Here is a 26,739-nt window from a genome sequence, read left to right as displayed (position 1 = left end):
CGCGATAGCGAAAACGAAAGCTAATCCGACTTTAATTAATTCATATAATTGAGAAGGAGACACACGTGGAAACTAAAAGCCTCTCACTGATATTATGATATTTACATTAGAGCCTGTTTCAGTCCTCTTCATCACTCGACTCTTCCTTTGATGACGTTTTCACTACAAAACAACGCCATCTTGAATGAGATCAATAATGATATATTATTAATTAACCTTTTTTCTTCTCGTTGCCCTTGGTAACGTTGACAACACCCGACTTCTTCTTCTTCTCTTTCCGTTTAAGTCTAACAAAAAGAATAATGATGAGTCAGCTAATTTTTTTTCTAATTTACCTTTTCGCTCGTTTCTTCGCTGTTCGAGCGTCGTCTTCCTTCTGCCTCTCCGCTTGTCTTTTTCGAAACTCGTCGTCGAGTTCTTCCTAAAAGAGAAAAAGAACACGTCACGTGACATTTAAATTCCTCTTTTCGCTTTCTCCTCCTCCTTACTTTCTTCGCTTCCGATTCGATCCACTCTTGCCTATTCATTTCGCGTCGTCGAATTCCGCGATAAATGTGAAATTCGCCGCTTCCGGCGCCCGCGCTCGATCCTTTTTCGATATCGCGACTCGATATCGTAACAGAAACGATTCGAATCTCTTACCCATGACGTCGAAATTGAATTCGGCCGGTTTAGGAGGCGCTTTCAGCTTCGCCGGTTCGGGAATTACGACGGGTTTCGCCTTAGGAACGATTTCCCGCACTTTTTCTAATTGCGAACAACGAAGAATATCTTACAACGTCCGACATAAGCTTCTCGAGCTGAAGACGCTGTTGATCGGTCGCCGCTTTCGCCGCTTTGTCGTCCGTCATTTCAAATCGTTTAGCGCACGCTAAAGAGACGCATATGTCGACCAAAGCTACTCTCGAGAGGGCATTCAACTTCATAGACAGCTCATAAGCATCTCGGTAAGCTAAAATGTCAACCGGTTGACCTCCGCTTAGCTTAGACATCGTTTCCGTGAGCATCGATTGTTTCGTTAGCGCGCTTTAGACTTCCAAAATCTCAAGATGAAACGTTGCACTTGCACGGTGTGCACGGAACAAGGTAGAGAAAAAGGCGACCGCGGAGCGCGTCGTCGCGTGGCAACGATCACATCTAGGCTTATTCTCACGATCGGGCCTGAGCGCTCGTCTTGTCGGCGTCTGCAACGGCGAAAAAGACGATTGTCGCGCTCTTTGTCGTCAAATTCCGCTTCAAGTCGAAGACGGATTGACGGTACAGTACGGGGATTCGCAATCCGAGCGCTTCGCATCCGCGGCCATGTTTTTGTTAATTATTTATTTATTTATTAGCTTATGATGGAAATTCCCGAAACTCGCGTCACTCATCACGTCGATCAAACGGAATTGAAGAAATTCTGCAAGGCAAATAAAAAATCAATACCTAATTAATTAATTACATAACGATATTCAGTTCAAATACAAAATATTTCCCACGAAAGACGAATTGAGTTCGGCGACTCACGTGCCAATTCAGGACGTACTCGATCATCTCTCCCAAGCCGTTCCGTGCGTTGGATGCAGAAAAAGGCTCGATACCCGTTTCCATGGCAACAAAACAAAACAAAAACAACTACTTTTTTTCTCCTTCCAGTGTTGAACGTTTGTATTGTCAGCTTCAGGAGTCCGGACAGCCGGCTTTGGAACCGATATATATTACCAAGTCTGGAAGTAATGACGTCAGAGATCTGTGCATGACGTCATTGTGCGATGTCACTCTTCTCTTAGAGTTAGCACTGCGTCCCTCCTATCTTACTGATTCCAGGCGGTTTTACACATTATTTTATTTACAAGGGTAATTATTTTGATAATGATGATTAATTATGTGGATAGCCTGTATCTATCTTCCGGGGCAGGACAAACTGTCTTAGTGATATAATGGGAGCTCTTCCGAAAAGCAAACGAAACAGGCACAGAAATTAATAATAATAATTATTATCAGATATTGTTTTTTGTAAAGACGATGCGCCCTTCATTCTCTCGACTCCCATAAACTGAAGTATCCCTGGTACGTTTCTCATTAAAAAGTCTTCTCGCATTCACTTTCTCTTCTCAGCTGTTGGACTGACGTGTGGAAATTGCTCTCAAAGGACTGCAAAGACGAAGTAGTAACACATAGTCTCAAGACTTCGAATATACATACATCAATAATAGATTACCATAATTGACGCTGAATCGCTTCTGGACACAGTTGAAATGTACGTGAGAAAACATCGTTTCTGTTCGGAATGCAAGAGCAAAGTCCTTCGCGCTTACGCAATTCTCGTCGAGGGATTGGACAGTCCAAGAGAACGAGGGTAATTAATTAATTAAATTAAACTAATTAAATTAATTAATTCAATTGCGTTTTTAGGTATTGTTCGCTTTTGTTTGAGGGAATTCGCAGCTGTCCCGAAGCCCAGCACATTCACGTTCCATGTGACGTCAAATATATTGCGTGTCTTATCGAACGAGCGGAGCCGGACAACCAAGGGGGGTACGTTAAAAATAATGACGTCATTAATAGTAGTATTTGAGTGTACAACATAGCGAGCGTCACGCGAAAACGATGGAAATGGCGCAGGAAGAAGTTCTCACGTGCATCGGAATTCACCTGTGGGAACGACTCAAACGCATTTGGCAGAAATTGAAAAGCGAAGAGCAATCGTGGCAAATGCTCTTCTTGGTCTGCTTGGAAACGATGAAGAAACGCTTCGAGGCAAGGACACCCTTGGATAGAAATAATCGTTATTGATTTATTTATCTAGATGGCTGTTGACGCGAAAAACGGATTGTCTCAAATCGATCGATTGGTGGACGAATTTCAGCACGAATCCGACGTGAAGGAGCGTCGACGCGAGCAGAAGAGACTCAAGCGTAAATTGAAACGAGCGATGAAATCGCTTCCGCACTGTTGCAAGTCAGAGGAGGAAGAGGAAGAGGAGGAGGAAGAGGAAGAAGGCTCGACACCACCTCGAGACGAAACAAAAGACAAAGAGGAGGAAGAGGAGGAGGAGGAAGATGACGATGATGATGACGAAGATTTGGAGGAGGAGGAGGAGGAGGAGAATCCGTCGACGTCATCGTTGACGTCATCATCGACGTCATGCGGAATTTGTGGCAGCATGCAAAACGGCCCTAAGAAGAAGGAAGTTGTTAAGGTATATCATATATAATAACCCTAGGGACTGGTGATGTATTTTTTCTTTTTAGCTGCCGTGTGGATTAGAAGATCTTCTCACGGTTTTTATCACTTTAATTAATTAATATATCTTCCCTAATCATTTTGAATTTTTTTTCCTTTCCCTTTAGACTGATTCGGACGAGACGAGTTTCATCTCGCAGGAAGAAATCAACGTCTTTCGCGCGAAGAAACAGGAAGTGGATCACACGCGAAAGCAGCTGAGAAAGAAAATCGAAGCGAAATTCGCCGCCTATTCAAAAGAAATCCAAGTGTGCTGCACCAAGTGAAAGGGAACACGTGACCTCTTTGCTCCTCCCACAATCAAAAGCACGTGTTCACGTTGTATTAACTAAGACCAATACATTTCCTTGATCACACAATAAGCCTACATACATTATAGACGAAACAAACAAACAAACGAGAAACACACAAAAAAAAAAAACGGATAGTTCAAAGGTCCCCCTGGAAAAAAAAAGAAACAGGTCAAGACACTTCAGCATCTTCAACGTCTTGAACTTCCTCCTTCTCATCTAAAAAAAAATTAAAATAAATAAATAAATAAATAAATAATCGAATGTACCTTGCATGTCGGACGTCCAAAGCGTGAGATTATCTCTGAGAAGTTGCATAATGAGAGTGCTATCCTTATAGCTCTCCTCTTGAAGATCGTCTATCTTGCTTATAGCGTCATCGAACGCCTTTTTCGCCAACTCGCACGCCTTCTCCGAATTATCCACAATCTCGTAATAGAAGACGGAGAAATTGAGCGCCAAGCCGAGACGAATGGGATGAGTGACGGTGAGTTCCTTGGCCGCCTCCGTCGCATGTTTATACGCCTCTTTAGCTTTTTCTACGGCCTCTTTACGCTTGTCATCCTTTTGAAATTCGGCCAAATAGCGATGATAGTCCGCTTTCCTTAATTAAAATCAATAATTAATAAATTATATTTAATTTTTTTCGCCTTACATTTTGTGATAAAAGACCTTTTCTTCGTTTTCCACCGCTTCTCCTAATAGACCCTCGCCGCCGACGCCCGTATCATCCTCCTTCTTTTCCCCCAATACTTTGATGACGTCACCGCAAATTTCTTCCAATTCCTTTTCGATGACGTCCTGATATTCTTTGAGATGCGATTCGCTATCGCTCGCGTCTTTCTTCTTTAGGAGAAGACTATTGATGATTCGCCACGAAGCGCGACGCGCCCCCACGACGTTTTTGTAGGCGACTGAGAGAAGATTGCGCTCTTCCGTCGATAGTTTCTGTTCTTTCGCTTTAACGACGTCTTTCATGCATTTCACCATTTCTGTGGGGGAATTGGGGAGGATCAGTTCGATTGGGGGACGATCCCCGCCGCCCGGACGGGCTTCTAACCGTCGTATCTTTCCGCCTGTTCGGCTAGCTTTGCTGTGAAGACTTTCTTCGCTCCCTCGTCCATCGTTTCGCGCTGACGATTGCCGTCAAATGGAAGGATTCGACCGGAGACGATATCTAGGGAAACTCGCGAGCATGCGCGTTACGAACGCACCGACTCTTTCGCATTCCAATGAGATTGGCTGCGACGACGAGACGCTTCAGCACGATCACCGTCGTCGGTGCCGGCCTAATGGGATCGGGAATCGCTCAAGTGACGCATAAACCAACAACGCGCCACGGAATTATGTAATAATTCTAATTTTTTAGGTAGCGGCGCAAAACGGACATGACGTCAATTTAGTCGATCAAACGGACGAATTGCTGCAGGGAGCCGATCGCAGGATACGATCGAGCTTGGAAAGAGTCGCAAAGAAAACCTTTCCAGATGACGTCACCGTAGAGACACAAAAATCAACGAAAAAAATCAATTCATTTTTTCTTATATAGAAAGCGAAAGACTTCTTGGAAAAATCGACCAGTCGTCTAAATTATAGCACAAACGCTCTCTCGGCTGCAGCTCAATCCAATTTGGTTATTGAAGCCATAGTCGAGAACATGGAGACAAAACAGAAACTATTTCAAGATCTCGATTCCGCAGCTCCAAAGTCCATATTAATTAATGAATTAATTATCATAATTATTATTGAATTGTTTTATATTAATTAATTAATTAATCATTATAATTAGTATTGAATTGTTTTCTCAAGGCACACGGTCTTCGCTTCGAATACGTCATCGCTTTCCATATCGAGAATCGCGAGTGCGACGCAGAGAAAAGATCGTTTTGGTGGCTTGCACTTTTTTAATCCAGTCCCCGTAATGAAGTTGGTCGAGGTTTTTTGAATAGAGGGAACCCCTTGGTCGCGCGTCACGTGATTCCTTCCAGGTCGTTCGCACTGCGGAGACCAGTCAGGAGACGTTCGACTATTTGACTGAGTTTGGGAAATCGGTTGGCAAGAAACCGGTCTCGTGTCGCGTGAGAAAATTATTTATTTATTTATTTATTTTCGAATTAATTACATCTATATGTAGGATACTCCGGGTTTTATTGTGAACAGACTCCTAGTGCCATATCTAATGGAAGCGATACGAATGTTAGAAAGAGGTATGCACGTGATTGCATTAGAAATAGAAATATATACATTATCTTTTATAATAGGTGATGCCACTGCTGAAGACATTGACACTGCAATGAAACTGGGAGCCGGTATTTATATACGCTATTGATTTACCACGCCCACGCACGTGCACATAGGCCATCCAATGGGACCCATTCAACTTCTCGACTACGTTGGACTCGACACAACGAAATTTATCATGGACGGTGAGATAGATAAATAATAGAGAGCTAATCTCTATAGATTATTTTCTAGGATGGCACGATCTGGTTCCTGATGAAGCGTTGTTCCAACCGAGCGATCTATTGAATAAATTGGTCGCCGAAGGAAAGTTGGGCAACAAGACGGGCCAAGGTTTCTACAAGCATTAGTAATGACGTCACTGTGACGTCACATCACGTGCGTTTGAAGAATGCTCTCAAAAAACACGTCATTATTATTATTAATTAAAAAATGATTTTTCGCGTTATTCTACGGGGGAATTTTCTCTCTATCAGTTCCGAGCACCGCCTCTTTCATTTCATCCAAATTCAGCCCCTTTTCTTTGATTGCTTTCTATATGGAGACATTAGGTGCATACGTCACGCGAGCGAGTCTCTGTTCTCTACCAGAACGCATTCCTGATATTTTGAATAGAGGTGAGTGCAGTCGTCGCTTCGACGATCGCCTTTTAGGTACTTACTTGTGTACCATTTTAGAAAGCAACTGTCATAGTCGCGCTTTAGTGGCGTGCATTCGTCTTTTATGCTTTCCATTTGTACGTGGAAAATGATTTGTTGATTCTTTAACGCACGCTAGACTACGTACATGTGCCCTGCAACATGACGAAGAAAGCGAAGCTAGGAAAGCGCCGAAAAGATCGCTTCTACCACTTGGCGAAGGAAACCGGTATAGCGAATCCGATTTTGATACAATCGATTGACAATTGGCGCGGTTTCAGGCTATAGATCGCGATCGGCTTTCAAATTGCTCCAATTGAACCGTCAATTCAATTTTCTACAAACAGCTAGGGTCCTAATCGACTTGTGCGCGGCACCGGGCGGATGGTACGTCCATATCTAAAAAATTGAAATAATTAAATTAATTAATTAATTAATTAATTTTTTAGGCTTCAAGCGGCCGTCGAAAATACTCCCGTTTCGAGTCTCATTATTGGTGCATATCGTGATCACGTGACCGAATGATATTTACCCTATTTTCTTTTTTAGGAGTCGATTTGGTTCCAATTAAACCCATACACAACGTGATTACACTCCAAGAAGACATAACAACGGAAAAATGTCGTCAAGTAAGAAAACCCTATAAGAAAATAATCTTAATTATTGTTATTTTCTCAGTCGCTCCAAAGGGAACTGAAGGGATGGAAAGCGGATTGCGTCATTCACGACGGGGCTCCCAACGTGGGAACGGCGTGGATACAGGACGCCTTTTCACAAGGCAAGACAAAAAGAACAGGGTTCTGCCCACGTGGGTCGGCATGGGTCGGCCCCGACCCTCACTCGCCTATCGCCAACCCATACACTACTAAAACGTTATGCCGTTTGCCTTCTCCCTATGCCTTTTGCCTTCTCCTACAGTATGCCTTTTGCCTTCTCCTATTCCCTTTGCCTTCTCCTATGCCTTTTGCCTTCTCCCTATGCCTTTTGCCTTTTCCCTATGCCTTTTGCCTTCTCCCTATGCCTTTTGCCTTCTCCCTATGCCTTTTGCCTTCTCCCTATGCCTTTTGCCTTTTCCCTATGCCTTTTGCCTTTTCCCTATGCCTTTCGCCTTGTCCCTATGCCTTTTGCCTTTTCCCTATGCCTTTTGCCTTTTCCCTATGCCTTTTGCCTTTTCCCTATGCCTTTTGCCTTTTCCCTATGCCTTTTGCCTTTTCCCTATGCCTTTTGCCTTTTCCCTATGCCTTTCGCCTTGTCCCTATGCCTTTTGCCTTCTCCTATGCCTTTTGCCTTCTCCCTATGCCTTTTGCCTTCTCCCTATGCCTTTTGCCTTTTCCCTATGCCTTTTGCCTTTTCCCTATGCCTTTCGCCTTGTCCCTATGCCTTTTGCCTTCTCCCTATGCCTTTTGCCTTCTCCCTATGCCTTTTGCCTTCTCCCTATGCCTTTGTCTTCTTCCCGTTCGAACGTTCAAGACAATTTTTAAAATGGTTTTAAATATGGTCCAAGACAGTTTTGAAAATGGTCCAAGACAATTTTGCCTTAGACGATTCATAAAAGTGTCTTGGACAATTTTCCAGACCTTCTTCCCACACTGAAAAAATTCTCGGCACAACCCTGATAGAATGATTAATAATTAATTATTTATTGCCTTTTTATATAGCTACACTGTGTTTGAAGGCGGTCAAATTAGCGTGCGATTTTTTGAGAAAAGGAGGCTCGTTTGTAACCAAGGTGATAGCCTATATACACTCTATTCGTATCCTTGGTTACGTTGTCTCTTTAGGTTTTTCGTTCTAAAGATTATCATTCCTTGCTCTGGGTATTTCAGCAATTGTTCAAGAAAGTTTCCGCGACCAAACCGCAGGTGAAACAACAAATCAATGAGATTATCTTCTAATTATTATTATTATTTTCTTTAGGCTTCTCGTAATGAGTCGGCTGAAATTTTCGTTGTTTGTCAGAATTACATTGCCCCAGATAAAATAGATCCGCGTATATTTGATTCGAAATTTATCTTTGAAGAAGTCGAGCCGATGAAAAAACTTCAACTTCCGGCAATGACGTCATCCGTATAGACAAAAACACTCTGCATTGAACTATTTTAATTAAAAATTTTGTTTTTTAGAGCACTCAAAAAACGCCTGCTGAAGAATATTCCGAATTGAAACAAATCAATGTATCTGAATTTGTAGCGAGAGCCGATTTCATGGACGTATTGGCAAAAGCGTCAGAAGTAAGATACTATATTCAAATATTTATTTATATATTTATTTATTTATTTAGCTCGTCTTTGATTCGTCCGTCTTTCTTCGTCATCCGCTGACAACGGAAGACCTGAAGGACTGTTGCAAGGATATACGCGTCTTAGGAAAGGCTGACATACGGTACTAGTAGTATACATAATAATAATAAGTCAGGGATTGGATTACTTCTCTATAAGACGACTTTTAACGTGGAGAAAAAAGATGAGAGAGTTTCTGGATAGACAACCGGAATCGGATTCCGAAAACGACGAGAAGGATACAAATAAAGAAACGTATTAATTAATAAATAATTTTTATCTATGAGTCTCCTTCTCTTTATAGAGAAGAGACCGGTTTTACGATTGAAGACGAAGCGGATGCCATGGCGCAACAGATTCGTTTAGACGTTCATATGAAAGCGAAGAGGCGTGTCCCTCCCTCTAGGCAAATCAATAACTAATTAAATTTCAATTTTTTTGTGAAGGAAAAAGAGAAAGGATCAGATGAAGGAGAGAAAGCAGCAGGAGAAGATGCGACTCAAAATGCTCGTCACTGAAAAATCAGGAAATTTCTTCCACGACCAGGAACTCTTTTCGAAACGAGTCAATATGAAGAAAACATTGGAGTCAGATCATGAAGAGAGTGTTCCAACGAAGAAGAAGAAACAAAGACAGGGTACACGTGATTGGCTCTGAATAATTTTAATAATATATTCATATTAATTTTAGTTGAGGAGGTTGAGGATGATCTTGATCCGGTTGGATTGGCTATAGGAACGAAGATGGCGACTTCAAAGAAAGCGAAACGCGAGATCGAAGATTCCGGCTATCACAGGTACGTTCGGAATATTAATCTTATTTATTGATTAATATTATTTATAAGATGGAGTTTCAACGACGACGACTTGCCTGATTGGTTCGTCGAAGAAGAGAAGAAGTTCTACGTAAAGCAAATGCCTGTTACCAGGGTAAGATTAAATAAACATAATCTATTGTACGTCATCATCATCACTACAGGAAGAAGTCGACCAATACAATAAGCGTCTAAAAGATCTTAGTGCACGTCCCATTGCAAAGATAGTTGAAGCGAAAGCGAGAAAGAAGAAAAAAGTGCGTTTTTATATATTGTTTTATATATTATTTTTAATTTATCTTGGTCTCAGGCTCTTAGGCGGCTACAAGTGTTGAGGAAGAAAGCTGAATCGGTCACCGATTTATCGGGGGCTTCGGGAGTCGAAAAAGCGAGTCAGTTGCGAAAGTAAGAATTTTCCCCTCCCCAAGAGTCTACTTCCTCAGAATTTTTTATATAAAGTATCTACAAAAAAATGCAATTGAAGCCCAAAGAGAAAGTGCAGTACGTTGTTAGCAAAAAACACGGAAGTACGATCAATCTTGTTGATGACCAAAAAATTTCTGATTGAAGTCCCTAGCACGCAGTCGAAAACCTGGTCGACCAGCGGGAGTGAAGGGACGATACAAAATGGTCGACTCACGCATGAAAAAGGACAAGAGAGCCGAAAAGAATCAGCAGAAGGCCCAAAAAAGAAAGCGAAGAAAATAGGTACAATGTAACGTACGAAGACACCTACAGTAGGTAGAAGGTTCTGCCATACACTTATTAGAGACGTCACGTGGAGCTTCAAGTATCAATGATTATTAGAGACGTCACGTGGAAACATTGGCGCCCTAAACTATCAATGAATTTCTCAGACACGCATTTTTATGAAGTAAGCAAGCCAACATAACAACACACATCCAAGTCTTCGCGCGCGATCATCTAAAAACTATGCTACGTTCTTTTTCGTCTCTCTTTCATCCCGATTTGAAAAGGAGAACGGCGACTTGGCCCAAGTAGAAGTAGATGAAGTGCTTCGTTTCGTGCGTCACGTACGAGCCGAAATTGCGCCCGACGACGCAGTGCCACGTCGGATTGTACTTCTTGTCGAATTCTTTCTTGATGAACGCCGCTATATCTTTCTCGATGTTGTGTTTCTCCATCGCTTGCGTTGCGCATTCGACGGCGTCCTGCTGCATGTCTTCGGACATGTCGGCGTTCTTGATTACGGCTTTTCGTTCGGTCATTTTCGGCTAGCGACGGTTGCAACGGACGATTCGCTTTGCTATGTACGGGTTTGTCAAACAAATCACCGGCGTGGCAACGAGTCGATTCTGATTGGTCGGCGTTGGGCGTCTGGTTCGGCGTCCTGAAACAGTTTGTCTAACGTGCTTGCAAGCAGCAATTAAAGAATCCCGGATAAAAATGGCAGAAGCACTAAGCGTTCTCTACTGCGGAGGTACGTAAAACGACTCCCCACTACTTAAAACGATACGTTCTGTGCAGTTTGTACAATGCCGACTGAGGTGAAGTCAATTCGTTGTCCTTTTCGCGAAATTCGAACTGTTCCCGCTCGGCTAGTATTGCGAATACGGCCCCGATCCAGCCAAATGCAAGACGTGGCTTCAGCAAAATCATCCAGACTTAGTCCAAGACGACAGTTAGCTCGATAATCCGTAAATCGTTCGCGAAGCATCATCTTCTAACGCGCTTTAGACGAGGACGACGCAGGCGGAGCTGTAAAGAAAAAGCAGACGAGAGGTAAAAGCCCAAGAAAGGCCCAATAGAAAAATTTCTCGAAAAAAATTCCAGGTGGAAAAGCTCTACGAAAAGCGGAGAAAAAGGCACCTAATTCAATTAATTATAATCTAATTTTGAGCGACGACAAATTTAGCGAGAAGTCGAAAAGAAAATCGTTATTTCTAAAGTGACGCGCAATAAAAGAAAATACGTAACCGTTGTTGTGGGACTAGGAACATATGGTAATAAAATTAATAATTGATTAAATGAGAGAGATTTTTTATTTTTTGTTTTTTTAGGCATCAATTTGAAAAAGACGTCAAAACTGTTTGCTACTCATTTTTCGTGCGGATCGTCTGTCACTGGCGAGGATGAGATTGTTATTCAAGGAGACGTTTGCGGAGATATTGTAGATTATCTTCTAGAAAGATTTCCAGAAGTAAGTCCCTTTTTCTGACGAAAGAATACAGCGTTTTAATTCTCGTTAAAGATCGATGAAGATACTATAATTGAAAAAGGCGACGCTAAATAGAAAATGAATACTTTTAGGTAGATGTGCGTACGGGGCTTTGGCGAACACGTGACGTGAAGCATGTCTCTTTTGTCTTTCTTCTCTAAGAAGGCCTATGCGCGATCGAAGCGGCGCCCGACGTAGAAGTGGAAACGTATTGACGGTATGACTTTAGTTTTAGCGTAGTACGAAGCGAGGGGTCCCCTTTCCGTGCGCACAAGCGATCAAACACAAATTTCGCTATCCCATTCGAAAGCAAGACAACAGAAACATTCAACAATGTCATTTCACCGATATTCGAACGAACGGAAGCTCAAATGGAAAAGAGAGCAGAGGAACCCAAGACGGCCGTCACGAAGAATCTCATGGTAACATCTGCTTGGCTTTCTATGGGCGTGTAGCGAACGAACGAGCCTATCCGCTCATCCCTTATAATGCATGCGTATATTTTGCGTGCCACCAGGCGCGATGTTCGCCCATCCGGCTTCACTTTCCCACGGACGTTTATTATTGGTGGAAGCGGGTTTCTATAGGGGGGGGGTATTTATATTGCGTACGGTGCACACGTGATCAAATGCAAATATTCCATTTAGGCAACAGCAGCAGCAGCAAGACGGACAAGCAAGAACATCCAAGACATGCGCAGACAGGCGCGACCATCAACCATTGAGAAAATGTCATTTCGCCGATTCGAGCGGATGGTATAGCTCAGTGGCCTAGAGCATCAATATAGAAAAAAGAAATTATTCCTCTAATGGTCTTTTCATTACCAATCACTTGAACTTCAGCGAGACTCAGATAGTTCTGTCCGAGGAGTTGAACGCGAACGTATCTGACGTCATAGACTGTATACTCAAATGTATATATTTCAGTATGTGTGCCACCAGAGAAATATTTCGTCGCCTTCGTCGCTCCGTAAGAGTTTCGCAGCGTGATGTTGAAATTGGCGAGACGTTCCATGCAGCAGTCGACGCGATTGAACACGTGAACCTTGGTGACAGTATGCGAGCCATGGAGATCGACCTGCCACCACGCTTGGTGGTCGTTATTCGTGTGAGTGACCGAGCACCAATGGAAGGAACCCTCCGTGTTACCGTCGACGGCCTTAGAAGCGGTTGGCGAGCATGAGTGATAGAAGGTCGAGCTTTGAGTAGCAGGTTGGTGTCGGGCTAAGTCTCTTTGGATGGCAACGTGGTTTGTTCCTAAAAATAATAATTTAAATAATACAAGTTGAGTTAGTTAAGTGATACGAGCCTTTACCGTAAACGTCTACTTCAGCGAGACTGAGATAGTTTTTTCCGCGAAGCTGAACTCGAACGTGGTAGACTCCAGTAAGTATGGAATGCATTAAGAAAGCCATGATTTCTCTGCCACCATGAGCTTCGTAATAAGTTCCCAAGACGTGGTGGGATTGATCCGTCAGTATGACGTCGAAGTTGGAGAGACGGTCCATGCAGCAGTCGACGCGATTGAAAAGAACGACTGCATAGACGAGTGAACTTGCCTTCAAGTCGACTTCCCACCACGCTGAGGCATCCTGGTTCGTGTGAGTGACTGAGCACCACCCATGGAAGACGCCTTCGCTGTTTCCGTCAATCGCTTTTGAAGCGGTGGGGTGGCACGAGTGATAAAAGGTAGAGCTCTGCGTTGCTGTTCCATAAACTGACAAATCAGTGTAATATGTCGTCGAGTCTCAGAATTTTGTAATCTAGAAAAACATCGTGGATATGTTGACTGTCGGGTTTTAGTTTCCTTTAAGGTGCCGCCAGGGCAATACTATCATACTATCACTATCCTATAATAGTTATATCCTACGGAGGATATAGATGACCGAATGACGAGACACGAGTTCGTCATCACAATTAGTATTCTATTATTTCTGCATCCTCTCAGGGTCGACCTCCAACGTCGAGATAACGAACTTAATTGGCTGATCCGCTTCAACGTCAGGATCTGTCCGTACAGTACCGTCGCTCAAAAAGAACACGTAACGATTCGTTAGAGTGCCTTCATTTTTTTTAGTTACTATTTAGGTTTGGAGAAAATTGCTTTGAATTGTTTCAATAGGCGAGACAGTTCACTAGTCCCTTTGCCTGTGCCTTACCTCTCGTCATATTTGCTCCGAATGCGAGCGAGGAAAAGAGAGCAGTAGCAACCAAGACGGCCGTCACGAGGAGTGCCATACTGAGATCCGCTTCGTCTGGCTTTCTTTGGGCGTGTGGCGAACGAGCGTATTCGCTAGGCCCTATAGTTTAAATAAAGCTAAATTAAGCTGTAAAAACACGTTCACGTGCAAAATCGCGGTTGAGAATCGCGGGCCAGCCGCTGATCCGGCTTCGTCCGTGTTTGTTTTTCATGATATGGAAGCGATCGGCTGGCGCCTTGTCTGTCGGTTTTCTGCCCAAGAGGATGCGTTCCCGCCTTCAGTTTGCACGCATAAAACGTCCGCTTGATGACCTTCTGCCGTCTCAAATCACTGCAGTGACAAGCGGGAACGAAGGTGAGCCGACAATCAACGGCATTTCGGCGACCATCGATTACATATCCCCAAAGAAATTTTACGCGGTCACGTGGAAACGATACATAAGCAAAACGAGTAAAAAACGTGCATACAAAGTCACCTACGGCCTGTACTAACGAGAAAAAGTGTTTACCTAGCTAGCTTTATTTTCAATGCGTCCCATTCGCTTCGTCATCGCGTCTTCCGTATTCGCGTTACCCAGGCTACACCGCGGGTTCTATTCCTGTTTTCTTGTTCTTGTGTTTTTCTTGTTCTTGTATTTGTCTAAATATAAAAAAAGCGAGGAGGTTCGATCGGACGCGTCGTAGCCCAGGGAAGTCTTCGCAAAGCGATGACCCCCTTCCAAAAATGTCCGGCGAGTTGCGGGTCCTGCGCCACGCCATTCAGCACCCGCCTGGATGAGGATCGGCCCCTAATACCGAAACCCCGGCGCGCTGGTACCAAAGCCTTTCGGTGTGTCTTCCTGAGAAGAACCGGGCCTTGTAGAGTGGAGAGCGGCCGACCACTGTTTGTAGGAGTCGACAGGATACTATAATTGAAAAAGGCGACGCTAAATAGAAAATGAAATAAATAGGTGTACGTAGTTCGTACGGGGCTTTCGTGAAACGCGTGACGTAACAGGAGTTCTCTTTCTTCTCTATCCTCTCTCGCAAGAGGTCTATGCGCGATCGAGGCAGCGCCCCACGTAGAAGAGGGAACGTTTTGACGGTACAGCTTTACTTTTTGCGATGCGAGGGGGCCTTTCCGCAAGCGGGCGTGCACAAGCGAAGAATTCCATTTAAAAGCAACAAGACAACAATTGCGCTGTGCACACGTGATCAAATGCAAATATTCCATTAAGCGACAGCAGCAAGACGAACATCCAAGACGTGCAGACAAAGCAAGCATTAAACATTCAGAAAATGTCATTTCGCCGATTCGAGCGGATGGTAGCTCACTCGCCTAGAGCATCAATATAGAAAAACGGAATTATTCCTCTAATGGTCTTTTCCTTACCAATCACTTGAACTTCAGCGATACCCAGATAGCTGTTTCCGATGAGGTGAACGCGAACGTATCTGACGTTATTGACTATTTGATCGAATGTATATATTTGGGTTTGCGCGCCACCAACGAAATTTTGCGTCGCCAGCGTTTTGCCGTTCGCGTCTTTCAGCGTGACGTTGAAATTGGCGAGACGTTCTATCAATTTGTCGACGCGATTAAAAACATGAACCAAGTCGACAGTATGCGAGTCTTGGAGATCGACCTGCCACCACGCTTGCTGGTCCTTGTTGGTTAATGCGACCGAGCACCACGGATAGAAGATACCTTCCGTGTTACCGTCGACGGCTAAAGAAGCGGTTGGAAAGCACGAGTGATTGTACGTCGAGCTTTGAGAAGCAGGTTGGTTTTGGGCTAAGTTTCTTTTCGTAGCGAGTTTATTGCTTCCTATAAAAAAATACCTACGTGATACCGAGTCCTTCAATTGACTCTTCTTACCGTAAACTTCTACTTCAGCGAGACTGAGATAGTTTTTTTCGCGAAGCTGAACTCGAACGTAACGTACTCCTGTCAGTATTGGATACATTGAGAAGGCTATGATCTCTGTGCCACCCAGAACTTCGTGAATGCTTCTCAAGACCTTGTGGGATTGATCCTTCAGTATAACGTCGAAGTTGGTGAGACGAGTCATGCAGCAGTCGATGCGATTGAAAACAACGACTGAATAGACGATTGAATTGGCGTTCAAGTCAACTTCCCACCACGCTGAGGCATCGCTGTTGGTTGTTAAAGTGACCGAGCACCACGGTTTGAAGACGCCTTCGTTGTTTCCGTCCGTCGCTTTTGAAGCGGTGGGGTTGCACGAGTCAGAATAGGTAGAGCTCTGCGTAGGTGTTCCATAGATTGCCAAATTTGTGTAATAGGTCGCGGAGTCTCTCAGAATTTTGTAGTCTAAAAGAACACCGTGATTGTTGACTGATAATAAAGCGCCGAGTTTTAGTTTTAGTTTTAGTTTACGGCGGGCAGTATATCCTATAGTGACGTCTTCGTTCTGGGAGGAAGAGGGTCTGGTCACCTGCGCAAACTCAGTCTGTACCGCCGCACTGTACAGTGCGGCCCAATCAGCGCACTTGAATTCATTGAGTTAGTCTATATTAAATTAGTCTGAGGAGACAAACAAAGACGTCCCAATTGACACAATGGCCTAGGCGGGGTAAAGTAATTACATATCATAATTAGTACACACTCTCAGCACCCCTGAGAAGTGTGGAGATAAGATAGTGAACCCAAATTGGCAGAACCAGCTGGTCGCCCAACCATAGATATTACATCTATGGCTCAACAGGTGCCGAAAGAGCACGTTATAAATTGAAGTTGCGATTTGTTTACAGTGCCTCTACTTAGAAGCTTGGAGAAAATGCGCATTGCTTTGAATTGTTTCAATAGCCGAGACAGTTTCAGAGTCCTTTCGCCTTACCTCTCGTGAAATTTGCTCCGAAAGCAAGCGAAGAAAAGAGAGCCAAGACGGCCGTCACGAGGAGGAATGCCATAGTATAAGATCCGCTTCCTCTGGCTTTCTATGGGCGTGTGGGGCAAGCGAGCCTATCCGCTGGACCTTTATAATTCGTACGTTGTCAACCATTGGTCTACCGCGTTTATTAGATGAACTAGATAAATAAAGCTAAAGCTGCTAACACTCACATGCAAACATTGTGGTTGAGGAGCGCGTGTCGCTGGCAGGCCGCTTCTGCATAAAGCGCCCGCGGGCGTACTAACCCGGCTTCATTTGCCCACCGCGTTTACTTTTTAACGCGTTCCTTTGCAAAGACTGATCAAACGGACGCGAATGAGACCATCTGCCGCCTCAAATCGACGATACAGTTCACTAGTCCCTTTGCCTGTGCCTTACTTCTCGTCATATTTGCTCCGAATGCGGGCGCGGAAAAGAGAGCAGTAGCAACCAAGACGGCCGTCACTAGGAGTGTCATACTGAAATCCGCTTCGTTTGGCTTTCTTTGGGCGTGTGGCGAACGAACCTATTCGCTGGGCCCTATAGTTTAGATAAATAAACATAAAATGCAAAACGAGTTCACGTGCAAACATCGTGGGCGTTGATCGAGAAGCGCGGGCCAGCCCTGATCCGGCTTCATTTGCGTTCCCTCCGCGTTTGTTATGGAAGCGGCCAGCTGACGGCCAACTGACGGCCAGCCGACGGCCCACGCGACTATTATGTACCGTAAACGATTGTTTGTCAGTTTTCGGCGTGAAACGTCCGCTTGCATGACGACGCGAGTGGGACCTTCTGCCGTCTCAAATCACTTCAGTGACAAGCGAGAACGGACAATCGATTAGATATCCCAAAGATATTTTACGCGCGGTCACGTGGATATCGAAGTGATACATCGATTCGCAAAACCATTATATTCGAGCAAAAAACGTGCATACAAAGTCACCTACGACCTATTCTAACGAGAAAAAATGTTTACCTAGCTAGATTTATTTTCAATGCGTCCCGTTCGCTTCGTCATCGCGTCTTTCGATCGTGCGACTTTTGCCCTAGAAGAAAAAAGAGATTAGCTACTGTCAATCAATCCATATACGTACCTTTTGGTTGCGTCCGTATTCGCGTTACCCAGGCTACACCGCGGGGAGGTTCGGACGCGTTGTAGCCCAGGGAAGTCTTCGCAAAGCGATGACCCCCTTCCAAAAAATGTCGGGCGAGTTGCGGGTCCTCGGCCACTCCGATCAGTACCCACCTGGATGAGAATCGGCCCCTAATACCGAAACCCCGGTGCGCTGGTACCAAAGCCTTCGGTATGTCTTCCTGAGAAGAACCGGGCCTTGTGAAGTGGAGAGAGGCTGACCACTGCTTGTAGGAGTCAACAATGAAGACAGTGCAATGGAGGAATCGAAGGCTCCTGGGCCGGATCATCCTCCGTCTAATCGTGCCATCGGGTGAGATAAGTGCCGGCAACCAGGCCATGGTTGAACACCCCCTCTAAGCCGTGCTCACTCGTGCCTAACGTGAGCCGTGCTTATTGGCAACAATAAGACTTTGGCGATCGTTAAATCCCAGTGCGTAAACCGAGGCATAAGCCCCCCATCGCCCTGCCTAGGGGCTCCGGCACGGAATTACCCGTGGGCCACGCTGAGTTCCAACTATCCTCACTTGCCTTCTGTCGAATCTCCCGAGCCAGTCCATCTCAAGGATGAGACGCAGATTGCTCCACGCCGCACCCACCCTCAGCCGCAACTGAAGGAAATCGGTGCGCTCGTCGCTATTTTGAAGAGCGCGCCCCGCCCATTCACCCAGCGCTCTCATTGGTCCGCTGTGTCACGTGGTGTGACGTACAGTGCGCTCATTGGTTTGACCGAATAGGTGCGAATTCTAAACCGGTTCGAAAACAGGTTTGACCGGCGGCAAGACCAGAAATTATGACGCAACATCGACGACCGAGCTCAAAATGGCGGAAGATCGAAACACGACGCAACGAACGCTCTTCGAACAGCAGACTAGCTACAAACCTTTCGAAGATCATTGTCGATCGCGCGAGAATCGAAAGGATTTCGCGTACGGGGCATCATTTACGGGACACATCATTTACGGGACATCAAGAAAAAAGACGATGGCGACTCCGCAATCTCCCTCTCAGTCTCGCAAAAGGCCAATCAAGGCGGCCCGATGTGGAAGCGTCTAGACGGTACGACTCTACTAGCATAGAACGACGCGGAGGGGCCCCCTTCAACCTTCGACGCCACGAAAACCCGAAAATACACGCGACTCGGCTCCCGAAACACTGAATACAATACACGCCTGACGGAGAAGTGGAAACGCTTTGACCACGGATCCGTGCTTTGACGGTATGGCTTTACTTTTCGCGTATAGTGTAGCTATAGTATGATGCGAAGGGGCCCCCTTTCCGCCCGCGGCGTGCACAAGCGAAGAATTTCACATAAAAGCAACAGCAAGACAACAATTGCGAACATCAAAAGCATGCAAACGAGTAAACGTCAAACATCCACGATTTCGCGAGCAGATGAAAGCTCACGGAATATTAGTACCAACCATAGACTTGAACTTCAGCGAGACTCAGAATCCCCTGTCCGAGAAGATGAACGCGAACGTATCTCACGTTAGATATTATTGTCGACACCCCGTCAACTTCGTACGTGTATTCTTGGGTATCCGTGCCACCCGGAAAATTTTCCGTAGCCAGAACATCTCCGTCCGAGTCTTTCAGCGTGACGTTGAAATTGGCGAGACGTTTCATGCAGCAGTCGACGCGATTGAAGACGTGAACCTCGTGGACATCTGTCGAGTGTTGGAGATCGACCTCCCACCACGCTTGGTCTTCGTTATTCGTGTGAGTGACCGAGCACCACGGAGAGAAGACGCCTTCCGTGTTACCGTCGACCGCCACGGAAGCGGTCGGTTGGCACGGGTCGTTTTTCGTGGAGCTTTGAGTTGCGGGTCTGAATGCAGCCAAGTTTCTTTCGTGGTCTTCTGCTTCTCCTAAGAATCATTCCTCTAGTTAGACGTCATCTCTAGTGTATGACGTTACCGTATACGTGCACTTCGGCAAGACTGAGAATGTTTGTTCCGCGAAGTTGAACTCGAACGTAGCGAACATAGGCAGCGTTGGAATTCATTGGGTAGGCGAGGATTTCGATGCCACCATTGACCTCGTGAAAGCTTTGCACGACCTTGTTGGATTCATCCTTTAGTATGACGTCGAAGTTGGAGAGACGGTCTATGCCAGAGTCGACGCGATTGAAAAGAATGACTGCATGGACGATGAAACTTTCGGACAATTGAAGTTGCCACCACGCGTTTGGCTCGCGTTTCGTTTGAGTGACGGAGCACCACGGAGAGAAGACGCCTTCCGTGTTGCCGTCTATCGCTTTGTCAGCGGTGGGGTTGCACGAGCCCGAGTCGGTAGAGCTCTGCCAAGCGTTTCCCAAACGCGCCACATTGACGTAATTCATCGACGAGTCTTTTAGAATTAAAGAGAAGACCGTCGCTATAATCACTCTAGAGACGCCGGTTTATGTCTCCCCGCGCCCTCGGACGTTAATTTAGGATAACGTTATCGCAATCAGGCAGAGATCAAGCGGCATGGAGAGCGCCAATCGTTCAACCCACCCTATATACCTCCCTATATGGCAAGGTGTCCAAAGGACACGACGTTGCAATTGGTTTTGTAAGTCGCGCGAAATGCAGTTCAACTCCGTTATCGTCTCACTTACCTCTCGTCTTTGCTCCGAATGCGAGCGAGGAAAAGAGAGCAGTAGCAACCAAGACGGCCGTCACGACGAGTGCCATACTGAGATCCGCTTCGTCTGGCTTTCTTTGTGCGTGTGGCGAACGATCGAGCCTACTGTATTCGCTAGGCCTTATAGTATGCGTTAGATAAATAAAGCTAAAGCTGTAAAAACACGTTCACATGCAAAATCGCGGTTGAGAAGCGCGGGCCATGCAGCCGCTGATCCGGCTTCGTCCGCGTTTGTTTTTCATGATGGAAGCGATCGGCTGGCGCCTTGTTTGTCGGTTTTCTGCCCAAGAGCATGAGTTCCCGCCTTCAGTTTGCACGCATAAAACGTCCGCTTGATGACCTTCTGCCGTCTCAAATCACTGCAGTGACAAGCAGGAACGAAGGTGAGCCGACAATCAACGGCGTTTCGATTACATATCCCCAAAGAAATTTTACACGATCACGTGGAATAAATAGGTGTACTGTACGTAGTTTGTACGGGGCTTTGGTGAAACGCGTGACGTAACAGGAGTTCTCTTTCTTCTCTATCCTCTCTCGCAAGAGGTCTATGCGCGATCAAGGCAGCGCCCGACGTAGAAGAGGGAACGTTTTGACGGTACGGCTTTACTTTTTGCGATGCGAGGGGGCCCCTTTCCGAAGAATTCCATTTAAAAGCAACAGCATCAGCAGCAACTTGAAGACAACAATTGCGAACGTCCAAGACGTGCAAACGCAATCATCAAACGTTCAGTAACGTCATTTAAATTAATTATGGAAATATCCAATAGGGCACGTTTACATTCTTTCTTTTGACGTTGCATCGAATGTCGCGCGACATGCAGTTCAATTGATGCTCCTTTAGAGTCTCACTTGCCTCTCGCGAAATTGGCTCCGAATGCAAGCGAGGAAAAGAGGGGGAAAGAGAGCAGAGGAACCCAAGACGGCCGTCAGTGTAGGAATCCCATGGTAAGATCCGCCTATTGGCTGATCTCTTGCGGGAGGGGGGTATAATGCGTACTGTGCACACGTGATCGAATGCAAATATTCCATTAAGCGACAGCAGCAAGACGAACATCCAAGACGTGCAGACAAGCAAGCATTAAACATTCAGGAAATGTCATTTCGCCGATTCAAGCGGATGGTAGCTCACTCGCCTAGAGCATCAATATAGAAAAACGAAATTATTCCTCTAATGGTCTTTTCGTTACCAATCACTTGAACTTCAGCGATACCCAGATTGCTGTTTCCGATGAGGTGAACGCGAACGTATCTGACGTTATTGACTATTTGATCGAATGTATATATTTGGGTTTTCTGGCCACCAACGAAATTTTGCGTCGCCAGCGTTTTGCCTTTCGCGTCTTTCAGCGTGACGTTGAAATTGGCGAGACGTTCTATCAATTTGTCGACGCGATTAAAAACACGAACCAAGTCGACAGTATGCGAGTCTTGGAGATCGACCTGCCACCACGCTTGCTGGTCCTTGTTGGTTAATGCGACCGAGCACCACGGAGAGAAGATACCTTCCGTGTTACCGTCGACGGCTAAAGAAGCGGTTGGTAAGCACGAGATACTGTACGTCGAGCTTTGAGAAGCAGGTTGGTTTTGGGCTAAGTTTCTTTTCGTAGCGAGTTGATTTTTTCCTATAAAAAATACCTACGTGATACCGAGTCCTTCAATTGACTCTTCTTACCGTAAACGTATACTTCAGCGAGACTGAGATGTTTTCTTTCGCGAACCTGAACTCGAACGTAACGTACTTCTGTCAGCATGGGATACATTGAGAAGGCTATGATCTCTCTGCCACCGTCAAATTCGTGAAGGCTTCTCAAGACCTTGTGGGATTGATCCTTCAGTATGACGTCGAAGTTGGAGAGACGGTCCATGCAGCAGTCGACGCGATTGAAAAGAACGACTGAATATACGATTGAATTGGCCTTCAAGTCGACTTCCCACCACGATCGTAAATTGTTGTTGGTTAAAGTGACCGAGCACCACGGAGAGAAGACGCCTTCGGTGTTTCCGTCAATCGCTTTTGAAGCGGTGGGGTTGCACGAGTGATAATAGGTAGAGCTCTGCGTAGGTGTTCCATAGATTGCCAAATTTGTGTAATAGGTCGCGGAGTCTCTCAGAATTTTGTAGTCTAAAAGAACACCGTGATTGTTGACTGATAATAAAGCGCCGAGTTTTAGTTTTAGTTTTAGTTTACGGCGGGCAGTATATCCTATAGTGACGTCTTCGTTCTGGGAGGAAGAGGGTCTGGTCACCTGCGCACACTCAGTCTGTACCGCCGCACTGTACAGTGCGGCCCAATCAGCGCACTTGAATTCATTGAGTTAGTCTATATTAAATTAGTCTGAGGAGGAGACAAACAAAGACGTCCCAATTGACACAATGGCCTAGGCGGGGTAAAGTAATTACATATCATAATTAGTACACACTCTCAGCCCCCCTGAGAAGTGTGGAGATAAGATAGTGAACCCAAATTGGCAGAACCAGCTGGTCGCCCAACCATAGATATTACATCTATGGCTCAACAGGTGCCGAAAGAGCACGTTATAAATTGAAGTTGCGATTTGTTTACAGTGCCTCTACTTAGAAGCTTGGAGAAAATGCGCATTGCTTTGAATTGTTTCAATAGCCGAGACAGTTTCAGAGTCCTTTCGCCTTACCTCTCGTGAAATTTGCTCCGAAAGCAAGCGAAGAAAAGAGAGCCAAGACGGCCGTCACGAGGAGGAATGCCATAGTATAAGATCCGCTTCCTCTGGCTTTCTATGGGCGTGTGGGGCAAGCGAGCCTATCCGCTGGACCTTTATAATTCGTACGTTGTCAACCATTGGTCTACCGCGTTTATTAGATGAACTAGATAAATAAAGCTAAAGCTGCTAACACTCACGTGCAAACATTGTGGTTGAGGAGCGCGTGTCGCTGGCAGGCCGCTTCTGCATAAAGCGCCCGCGGGCGTACTAACCCGGCTTCATTTGCCCACCGCGTTTACTTTTTAACGCGTTCCTTTGCAAAGACTGATCAAACGACGCTAATGAGACCATCTGCCGCCTCAAATCGACAAGACAGTTCACTAGTCCCTTTGCCTGTGCCTTATTTCTCGTCGTATTTGCTCCGAATGCGGGCGCGGAAAAGAGAGCAGTAGCAACCAAGACGGCCGTCACTAGGAGTGTCATACTGAAATCCGCTTCGTTTGGCTTTCTTTGGGCGTGTGGCGAACGAACCTATTCGCTGGGCCCTATAGTTTAGATAAATAAACATAAAATGCAAAACACGTTCACGTGCAAACATCGTGGGCGTTGATCGAGAAGCGCGGGCCAGCCCTGATCCGGCTTCATTTGCTTTCCCTCCGCGTTTGTTATGGAAGCGGCCAACTGACGGCCAGCTGACGGCCAGCTGACGGCCCACGCGACTATTATGTACCGCGAACGATTGTTTGTCAGTTTTCGGCGTGAAACGTCCGCTTGCATGACGACGCGAGTGGGACCTTCTGCCGTCTCAAATCACTTCAGTGACAAGCGAGAACGGACAATCGATTAGATATCCCAAAGATATTTTACGCGCGGTCACGTGGATATCGAAGTGATACATCGATTCGCAAAACCAGTGCATACAAGGCACCTACAGCCTAAACGAGAAAAATGTTTACCTAGCTAGATTTATCTGGAATATGTCCCCGTCATCGCGTCTTTCGATCGTCCGACTTTTTGCCTTAGAAGAAAAAAGAGATTAGCTACTGTCGATATTGTAGACTATCTTCTAGAGAAATTTCCAGAAGTAAGTCCTTTTTCTGGCGAAAAAATACCGCGTTTTAATTCTCGTTCGAATTATTAAAGATCGATGAAAATACTATAATTGAAAAAGGCGACGCTAAATAGAAAATGAAATAAATAGGTGTACGTAGTTTGTACGGGCTTTGGTGAAACGCGTGACGTAGCAGGAGTTCTCTTTCTTCTCTATCCTCTCTCGCAAGAGGTCAATGCGCGATCGAGGCAGCGCCCGACGTAGAAGAGGGAACGTTTTGACGGTACGGCTTTACTTTTTGCGATGCGAGGGGCCCCTTTCCGCCCGCGGGCGTGCACAAGCGAAGAATTCCATTTAAAAGCAACAAGACAACAATTGCGAACATCCAAGACGTGCAAACGCAATCATCGAACGTTCACAGTAACGTCATTTCGCGAGCAGATCGACGTTAATTAAATTAATTATATAGATATCCAATAAGGCACGTTTACATTCTTTCTTTGACGTTGCAATCGCGCGACATGTAGTTCAATTGATGCTCCTTTAGAGTCTCACTTGCCTCTCGTGAAATTGGCTCCGAATGCAAGCGAGGAAAAGAGGGGGAAAGAGAGCAGAGGAACCCAAGACGGCCGTCCACTAAAAGGAATCCCATGATAAGATCCGCCTATTGGCTGATCTCTTATAATGAGGGGGGGACTATAATGCGTACTGTGCACACGTGATCAAATGCAAATATTCCATTAAGCGACAGCAGCAAGACGAACATCCAAGACGTGCAGACAAGCAAACATTAAACATTCAGAAAATGTCATTTCGCCGATTCAAGCGGATGGTAGCTCACTTGCCTAGAGCATCAATATAGAAAAACGGAATTATTCCTCTAATGGCCTTTTCCTTACCAAACACTTGAACTTCAGCGAGAGTCAGATAGCCGCTTCCGATGAAGTGAACGCGAACGTATCTGACGTCATTGACTATTTGATCGAATGTATATATTTGGGTTTGCGCGCCACCAGCGAAATGTTTCGTCGCCTGCGTCGTTTTGTCCGCGTTTTTCAGCGTGACGTTGAAATTGGCGAGACGTTCCATGAACTTGTCGACGCGATTGAACACGTGAACACGGTTGATAGTATGTGAGCCTTGGAGATCGACCTGCCACCACGCTTCCCGGTCCTTGTTGGTTAATGAGACCGAGCACCACGGATAGAAGAAACCTTCCGTGTTACCATCGACGGCTACAGAAGCGGTTGGAAAGCACGAGTGACTGTACGTCGAGCTTTGAGTAGCAGGTTGGTATCGGGCTAAGTTTCTTTCCGTAACGAGTTTATTTTGTCCTATAAAAAATACCTACGTGATACCGAGTCCTTCAATTGACTCTTCTTACCGTAAACGTCTACTTCAGCGAGACTGAGATAGTTTTCGTCGCGAAGCTGAATTCGAACGTAACGTACTCCTGTCAGTATGGGAGGCATTGCGAAGGCCATGATCTCTCTGCCACCCTTAACTTCGTGAATGCTTCTCAAGACCTTTTTGGATTGATCCTTCAGTATGACGTCGAAGTTGGTGAGACGGTCCATGCAGCAGTCGACGCGATTGAAAACAACGACTGAATATATGGTTGAACTGGCTTTCAAGTCGACTTCCCACCACGATAGCTCATTGTTGTTGGTCCAAGTGACCGAGCACCACGGAGAGAAGACGCCTTCGGTGTTTCCGTCCGTCGCTTTTGAAGCGGTGGGGTTGCACGAGTGAGAATAGGTAGAGCTCTGCGTAGGTGTTCCATAGACTGCCAAATTTGCGTAATGGGTCGCGGAGTCTCAGAATTTTGTAGTCTAAAAGAACACCGTGATTGTTGACTGATAATAAAGCGCCGAGTTTTAGTTTTAGTTTTAGTTTGCGGCGGGCAGTATATCCTATATAGTCACCCTACAGAGGCCTGAGTCGACTAGGCGGGGTAAAGTAATTTACATATCATAATAAGTACACTCTCTCAGCCCCCCTGAGACGTGTGGAGATAGAAAGTGCCTCTACTTAGAAGCGTGGAGAAAATGCGCATTGCTTTGAATTTTTTCAATAGCCGAGACAGTTTCAGAGTCCTTTCGCCTAGGCGGGGACGTTAATTTAGGATAACTTTATCGCGATCAGGCAGCTAGAGAGCGGCATGGAGAGCGCCAATCGTTCAACCCACCCTATACCTCACTATATACCAAGGTGTCCAAAGGACACGACAATCGGTTTGTAAGTCGCGACATGCAGTTCAACTCCTTTATAGTCTCACTTACCTCTCGTCATATTTGCTCCGAATGCGAACGAGGAAAAGAGAGCAGTAGCAACCAAGACGGCCGTCACGAGGAGTGTCATACTGAGATCCGCTTCGTTTGGCTTTCTTTGGGCGTGTGGCGAACGAACCTATTCGCTGGGCCCTTTTGTACGACGCGTTTAGATAAAATGCAAAACACGTTCACGTGCAAACATCGTGGGGGTTGAGAAGCGCGGGCCAGCCCTGATCCGG

The 26,739-nt window shown here is 45.6% G+C and overlaps 11 protein-coding genes and 3 long non-coding RNA genes across 19 annotated transcripts; 7 read left to right on the top strand and 7 right to left on the bottom strand.

The window, feature by feature from the left end:
* Window positions 1-16: 16 nt before the first annotated feature.
* LOC136187702 (PRKR-interacting protein 1 homolog) lies at window positions 17-1,010 on the bottom strand. The gene is made up of 6 exons (XM_065975364.1): window positions 777-1,010; window positions 643-721; window positions 489-589; window positions 336-421; window positions 217-287; window positions 17-162 (listed from the first exon to the last, which is right to left on the bottom strand). The coding sequence occupies exons 1-6, from the start codon at window positions 1,005-1,007 to the stop codon at window positions 119-121; spliced, it is 612 nt and encodes a 203-aa protein (XP_065831436.1). The 5' UTR covers window positions 1,008-1,010; the 3' UTR covers window positions 17-118.
* On the top strand, window positions 940-3,712 carry LOC136187698 (gametogenetin-binding protein 2-like). The gene is made up of 15 exons (XM_065975358.1): window positions 940-1,086; window positions 1,142-1,257; window positions 1,335-1,406; window positions 1,456-1,571; window positions 1,636-1,712; window positions 1,770-1,836; window positions 1,898-1,951; window positions 2,002-2,049; window positions 2,098-2,146; window positions 2,196-2,338; window positions 2,395-2,517; window positions 2,571-2,739; window positions 2,789-3,181; window positions 3,234-3,263; window positions 3,333-3,712. The coding sequence occupies exons 1-15, from the start codon at window positions 1,050-1,052 to the stop codon at window positions 3,489-3,491; spliced, it is 1,653 nt and encodes a 550-aa protein (XP_065831430.1). The 5' UTR covers window positions 940-1,049; the 3' UTR covers window positions 3,492-3,712.
* Window positions 3,521-4,731, bottom strand: LOC136187701 (14-3-3 protein 1-like). The gene is made up of 4 exons (XM_065975363.1): window positions 4,576-4,731; window positions 4,171-4,507; window positions 3,785-4,119; window positions 3,521-3,734 (listed from the first exon to the last, which is right to left on the bottom strand). The coding sequence occupies exons 1-4, from the start codon at window positions 4,637-4,639 to the stop codon at window positions 3,688-3,690; spliced, it is 783 nt and encodes a 260-aa protein (XP_065831435.1). The 5' UTR covers window positions 4,640-4,731; the 3' UTR covers window positions 3,521-3,687.
* LOC136187700 (hydroxyacyl-coenzyme A dehydrogenase, mitochondrial-like) lies at window positions 4,424-6,204 on the top strand. Of its 2 annotated transcripts, XM_065975362.1 has the most exons (9): window positions 4,688-4,828; window positions 4,885-5,013; window positions 5,065-5,222; window positions 5,325-5,451; window positions 5,504-5,593; window positions 5,650-5,722; window positions 5,777-5,824; window positions 5,873-5,941; window positions 5,991-6,204. In XM_065975362.1, exons 1-9 carry the CDS (start codon window positions 4,748-4,750, stop codon window positions 6,104-6,106), a joined length of 891 nt encoding a protein of 296 aa, XP_065831434.1. In that variant the 5' UTR covers window positions 4,688-4,747; the 3' UTR covers window positions 6,107-6,204. The 2 variants fall into 2 exon arrangements, with proteins under 2 accessions (XP_065831433.1, XP_065831434.1); XM_065975361.1 differs by having other exon boundaries at window positions 4,424-4,828; window positions 5,650-5,824.
* A 329-nt stretch (window positions 6,205-6,533) lies between these two features.
* LOC136187694 (pre-rRNA 2'-O-ribose RNA methyltransferase FTSJ3-like) lies at window positions 6,534-10,302 on the top strand. The gene is made up of 20 exons (XM_065975351.1): window positions 6,534-6,623; window positions 6,676-6,781; window positions 6,844-6,890; window positions 6,944-7,023; window positions 7,073-7,172; window positions 8,053-8,123; window positions 8,176-8,256; window positions 8,312-8,461; window positions 8,518-8,625; window positions 8,676-8,776; window positions 8,833-8,928; window positions 8,978-9,061; window positions 9,120-9,310; window positions 9,364-9,469; window positions 9,518-9,602; window positions 9,652-9,744; window positions 9,798-9,892; window positions 9,947-10,014; window positions 10,065-10,195; window positions 10,257-10,302. Exons 1-19 carry the CDS (start codon window positions 6,557-6,559, stop codon window positions 10,193-10,195), a joined length of 1,860 nt encoding a protein of 619 aa, XP_065831423.1. The 5' UTR covers window positions 6,534-6,556; the 3' UTR covers window positions 10,257-10,302.
* LOC136187696 (dynein light chain 2, cytoplasmic) lies at window positions 10,267-10,786 on the bottom strand. Its single transcript, XM_065975356.1, has one exon. The coding sequence runs from the start codon at window positions 10,714-10,716 to the stop codon at window positions 10,447-10,449; it is 270 nt and encodes an 89-aa protein (XP_065831428.1). The 5' UTR covers window positions 10,717-10,786; the 3' UTR covers window positions 10,267-10,446.
* Window positions 10,787-10,887: 101 nt separating this feature from the next.
* On the top strand, window positions 10,888-12,596 carry LOC136187695 (density-regulated protein-like). Of its 3 annotated transcripts, XM_065975354.1 has the most exons (10): window positions 10,888-10,928; window positions 10,976-10,995; window positions 11,051-11,129; window positions 11,186-11,230; window positions 11,282-11,313; window positions 11,364-11,451; window positions 11,509-11,648; window positions 11,700-11,758; window positions 11,829-12,088; window positions 12,314-12,596. In XM_065975354.1, the coding sequence occupies exons 1-8, from the start codon at window positions 10,895-10,897 to the stop codon at window positions 11,739-11,741; spliced, it is 480 nt and encodes a 159-aa protein (XP_065831426.1). In that variant the 5' UTR covers window positions 10,888-10,894; the 3' UTR covers window positions 11,742-11,758; window positions 11,829-12,088; window positions 12,314-12,596. The 3 variants fall into 3 exon arrangements, with proteins under 3 accessions (XP_065831426.1, XP_065831427.1, XP_065831425.1); XM_065975355.1 differs by having other exon boundaries at window positions 11,700-11,883; XM_065975353.1 differs by having other exon boundaries at window positions 11,700-12,088.
* LOC136187468 (uncharacterized) lies at window positions 12,429-13,903 on the bottom strand. Its single transcript, XM_065975068.1, has 4 exons — window positions 13,825-13,903; window positions 12,981-13,382; window positions 12,491-12,922; window positions 12,429-12,436 (listed from the first exon to the last, which is right to left on the bottom strand). The coding sequence occupies exons 1-4, from the start codon at window positions 13,901-13,903 to the stop codon at window positions 12,429-12,431; spliced, it is 921 nt and encodes a 306-aa protein (XP_065831140.1).
* A 1,120-nt stretch (window positions 13,904-15,023) lies between these two features.
* On the bottom strand, window positions 15,024-16,800 carry LOC136186890 (fucolectin-5-like). The gene is made up of 4 exons (XM_065974363.1): window positions 16,703-16,800; window positions 15,724-16,176; window positions 15,238-15,672; window positions 15,024-15,183 (listed from the first exon to the last, which is right to left on the bottom strand). The coding sequence occupies exons 1-4, from the start codon at window positions 16,773-16,775 to the stop codon at window positions 15,176-15,178; spliced, it is 969 nt and encodes a 322-aa protein (XP_065830435.1). The 5' UTR covers window positions 16,776-16,800; the 3' UTR covers window positions 15,024-15,175.
* Window positions 16,801-18,844: 2,044 nt separating this feature from the next.
* LOC136187868 (uncharacterized) lies at window positions 18,845-20,662 on the top strand. Its single transcript, XR_010670013.1, has 2 exons — window positions 18,845-19,086; window positions 19,135-20,662. It is a non-coding gene; the product is annotated as an uncharacterized lncRNA (long non-coding RNA).
* Window positions 19,184-20,564, bottom strand: LOC136187867 (uncharacterized). Its single transcript, XM_065975586.1, has 3 exons — window positions 20,473-20,564; window positions 19,788-20,219; window positions 19,184-19,738 (listed from the first exon to the last, which is right to left on the bottom strand). Exons 1-3 carry the CDS (start codon window positions 20,546-20,548, stop codon window positions 19,281-19,283), a joined length of 966 nt encoding a protein of 321 aa, XP_065831658.1. The 5' UTR covers window positions 20,549-20,564; the 3' UTR covers window positions 19,184-19,280.
* Window positions 20,663-20,983: 321 nt separating the features above from the next.
* Window positions 20,984-22,674, top strand: LOC136187855 (uncharacterized). Of its 3 annotated transcripts, none has more exons than XR_010670008.1 (3): window positions 20,984-21,093; window positions 21,340-21,731; window positions 21,822-22,674. It is a non-coding gene; the product is annotated as an uncharacterized lncRNA (long non-coding RNA). The 3 variants fall into 3 exon arrangements; XR_010670007.1 differs by having other exon boundaries at window positions 21,340-22,052; window positions 22,106-22,674; XR_010670006.1 differs by having other exon boundaries at window positions 21,340-22,674.
* LOC136187853 (fucolectin-5-like) lies at window positions 21,508-23,260 on the bottom strand. Its single transcript, XM_065975570.1, has 4 exons — window positions 23,150-23,260; window positions 22,171-22,620; window positions 21,686-22,120; window positions 21,508-21,631 (listed from the first exon to the last, which is right to left on the bottom strand). Exons 1-4 carry the CDS (start codon window positions 23,220-23,222, stop codon window positions 21,624-21,626), a joined length of 966 nt encoding a protein of 321 aa, XP_065831642.1. The 5' UTR covers window positions 23,223-23,260; the 3' UTR covers window positions 21,508-21,623.
* A 1,141-nt stretch (window positions 23,261-24,401) lies between these two features.
* LOC136187008 (uncharacterized) lies at window positions 24,402-26,113 on the top strand. Its single transcript, XR_010669818.1, has 2 exons — window positions 24,402-24,510; window positions 24,775-26,113. It is a non-coding gene; the product is annotated as an uncharacterized lncRNA (long non-coding RNA).
* Window positions 26,114-26,739: the final 626 nt, after the last annotated feature.

The sequence above is a fragment of the Oscarella lobularis genome, chromosome 5 (assembly GCF_947507565.1).
Source record: "Oscarella lobularis chromosome 5, ooOscLobu1.1, whole genome shotgun sequence".
Classification (NCBI taxonomy): Eukaryota; Metazoa; Porifera; class Homoscleromorpha; order Homosclerophorida; family Oscarellidae; genus Oscarella; species Oscarella lobularis.
This window is presented reverse-complemented; position numbering and strand designations above follow the sequence as displayed.

Coding starts and splice junctions, on each gene's coding strand:
- LOC136187702 (XM_065975364.1), bottom strand. CDS start 1,007: ATGCTCACGGAAACGATGTCTAAGCTAAGCGGAGGTCAACCGGTTGAC. Junction 422..488: donor TCGAATCGGAAGCGAAGAAA/GTAAGGAGGAGG, acceptor TTTCTCTTTTAG/GAAGAACTCGACGACGAGTT. Junction 163..216: donor GGGCAACGAGAAGAAAAAAG/GTTAATTAATAA, acceptor GTTGTTTTGTAG/TGAAAACGTCATCAAAGGAA.
- LOC136187698 (XM_065975358.1), top strand. CDS start 1,050: ATGAAACGTTGCACTTGCACGGTGTGCACGGAACAAG. Junction 1,952..2,001: donor CCGAAAAGCAAACGAAACAG/GCACAGAAATTA, acceptor TTTTTTGTAAAG/ACGATGCGCCCTTCATTCTC. Junction 2,740..2,788: donor CGATGAAGAAACGCTTCGAG/GCAAGGACACCC, acceptor TTATTTATCTAG/ATGGCTGTTGACGCGAAAAA.
- LOC136187701 (XM_065975363.1), bottom strand. CDS start 4,639: ATGGACGAGGGAGCGAAGAAAGTCTTCACAGCAAAGCTAGCCGAACAG. Junction 4,508..4,575: donor ACAGGCGGAAAGATACGACG/GTTAGAAGCCCG, acceptor ATTCCCCCACAG/AAATGGTGAAATGCATGAAA. Junction 3,735..3,784: donor TTGGACGTCCGACATGCAAG/GTACATTCGATT, acceptor ATTTTTTTTTAG/ATGAGAAGGAGGAAGTTCAA.
- LOC136187700 (XM_065975361.1), top strand. CDS start 4,748: ATGAGATTGGCTGCGACGACGAGACGCTTCAGCACGATCACCGTCGTC. Junction 5,014..5,064: donor CCTTTCCAGATGACGTCACC/GTAGAGACACAA, acceptor TTTCTTATATAG/AAAGCGAAAGACTTCTTGGA. Junction 5,594..5,649: donor AGAAACCGGTCTCGTGTCGC/GTGAGAAAATTA, acceptor ATCTATATGTAG/GATACTCCGGGTTTTATTGT.
- LOC136187694 (XM_065975351.1), top strand. CDS start 6,557: ATGACGAAGAAAGCGAAGCTAGGAAAGCGCCGAAAAGATCGCTTCTAC. Junction 6,782..6,843: donor TGCGCGGCACCGGGCGGATG/GTACGTCCATAT, acceptor TTAATTTTTTAG/GCTTCAAGCGGCCGTCGAAA. Junction 9,745..9,797: donor AAGCGAGAAAGAAGAAAAAA/GTGCGTTTTTAT, acceptor TCTTGGTCTCAG/GCTCTTAGGCGGCTACAAGT.
- LOC136187696 (XM_065975356.1), bottom strand. CDS start 10,716: ATGACCGAACGAAAAGCCGTAATCAAGAACGCCGACATGTCCGAAGAC.
- LOC136187695 (XM_065975354.1), top strand. CDS start 10,895: ATGGCAGAAGCACTAAGCGTTCTCTACTGCGGAG. Junction 11,231..11,281: donor AAAGAAAAAGCAGACGAGAG/GTAAAAGCCCAA, acceptor AAAAAATTCCAG/GTGGAAAAGCTCTACGAAAA. Junction 11,452..11,508: donor TGTGGGACTAGGAACATATG/GTAATAAAATTA, acceptor TTGTTTTTTTAG/GCATCAATTTGAAAAAGACG.
- LOC136187468 (XM_065975068.1), bottom strand. CDS start 13,903: ATGGCACTCCTCGTGACGGCCGTCTTGGTTGCTACTGCTCTCTTTTCC. Junction 13,383..13,824: donor CGGAGCAAATATGACGAGAG/GTAAGGCACAGG, acceptor CTGATTTGTCAG/TTTATGGAACAGCAACGCAG. Junction 12,923..12,980: donor CGCTGAAGTAGACGTTTACG/GTAAAGGCTCGT, acceptor TATTATTTTTAG/GAACAAACCACGTTGCCATC.
- LOC136186890 (XM_065974363.1), bottom strand. CDS start 16,775: ATGGCATTCCTCCTCGTGACGGCCGTCTTGGCTCTCTTTTCTTCGCTT. Junction 16,177..16,702: donor CGGAGCAAATTTCACGAGAG/GTAAGGCGAAAG, acceptor GTGTTCTTTTAG/ACTACAAAATTCTGAGAGAC. Junction 15,673..15,723: donor CGCTGAAGTAGAAGTTTACG/GTAAGAAGAGTC, acceptor ATTTTTTTATAG/GAAGCAATAAACTCGCTACG.
- LOC136187867 (XM_065975586.1), bottom strand. CDS start 20,548: ATGGCACTCGTCGTGACGGCCGTCTTGGTTGCTACTGCTCTCTTTTCC. Junction 20,220..20,472: donor ATTCGGAGCAAAGACGAGAG/GTAAGTGAGACG, acceptor TAATTCTAAAAG/ACTCGTCGATGAATTACGTC. Junction 19,739..19,787: donor TGCCGAAGTGCACGTATACG/GTAACGTCATAC, acceptor AATGATTCTTAG/GAGAAGCAGAAGACCACGAA.
- LOC136187853 (XM_065975570.1), bottom strand. CDS start 23,222: ATGGCATTCCTCCTCGTGACGGCCGTCTTGGCTCTCTTTTCTTCGCTT. Junction 22,621..23,149: donor CGGAGCAAATTTCACGAGAG/GTAAGGCGAAAG, acceptor GTGTTCTTTTAG/ACTACAAAATTCTGAGAGAC. Junction 22,121..22,170: donor CGCTGAAGTATACGTTTACG/GTAAGAAGAGTC, acceptor TATTTTTTATAG/GAAAAAATCAACTCGCTACG.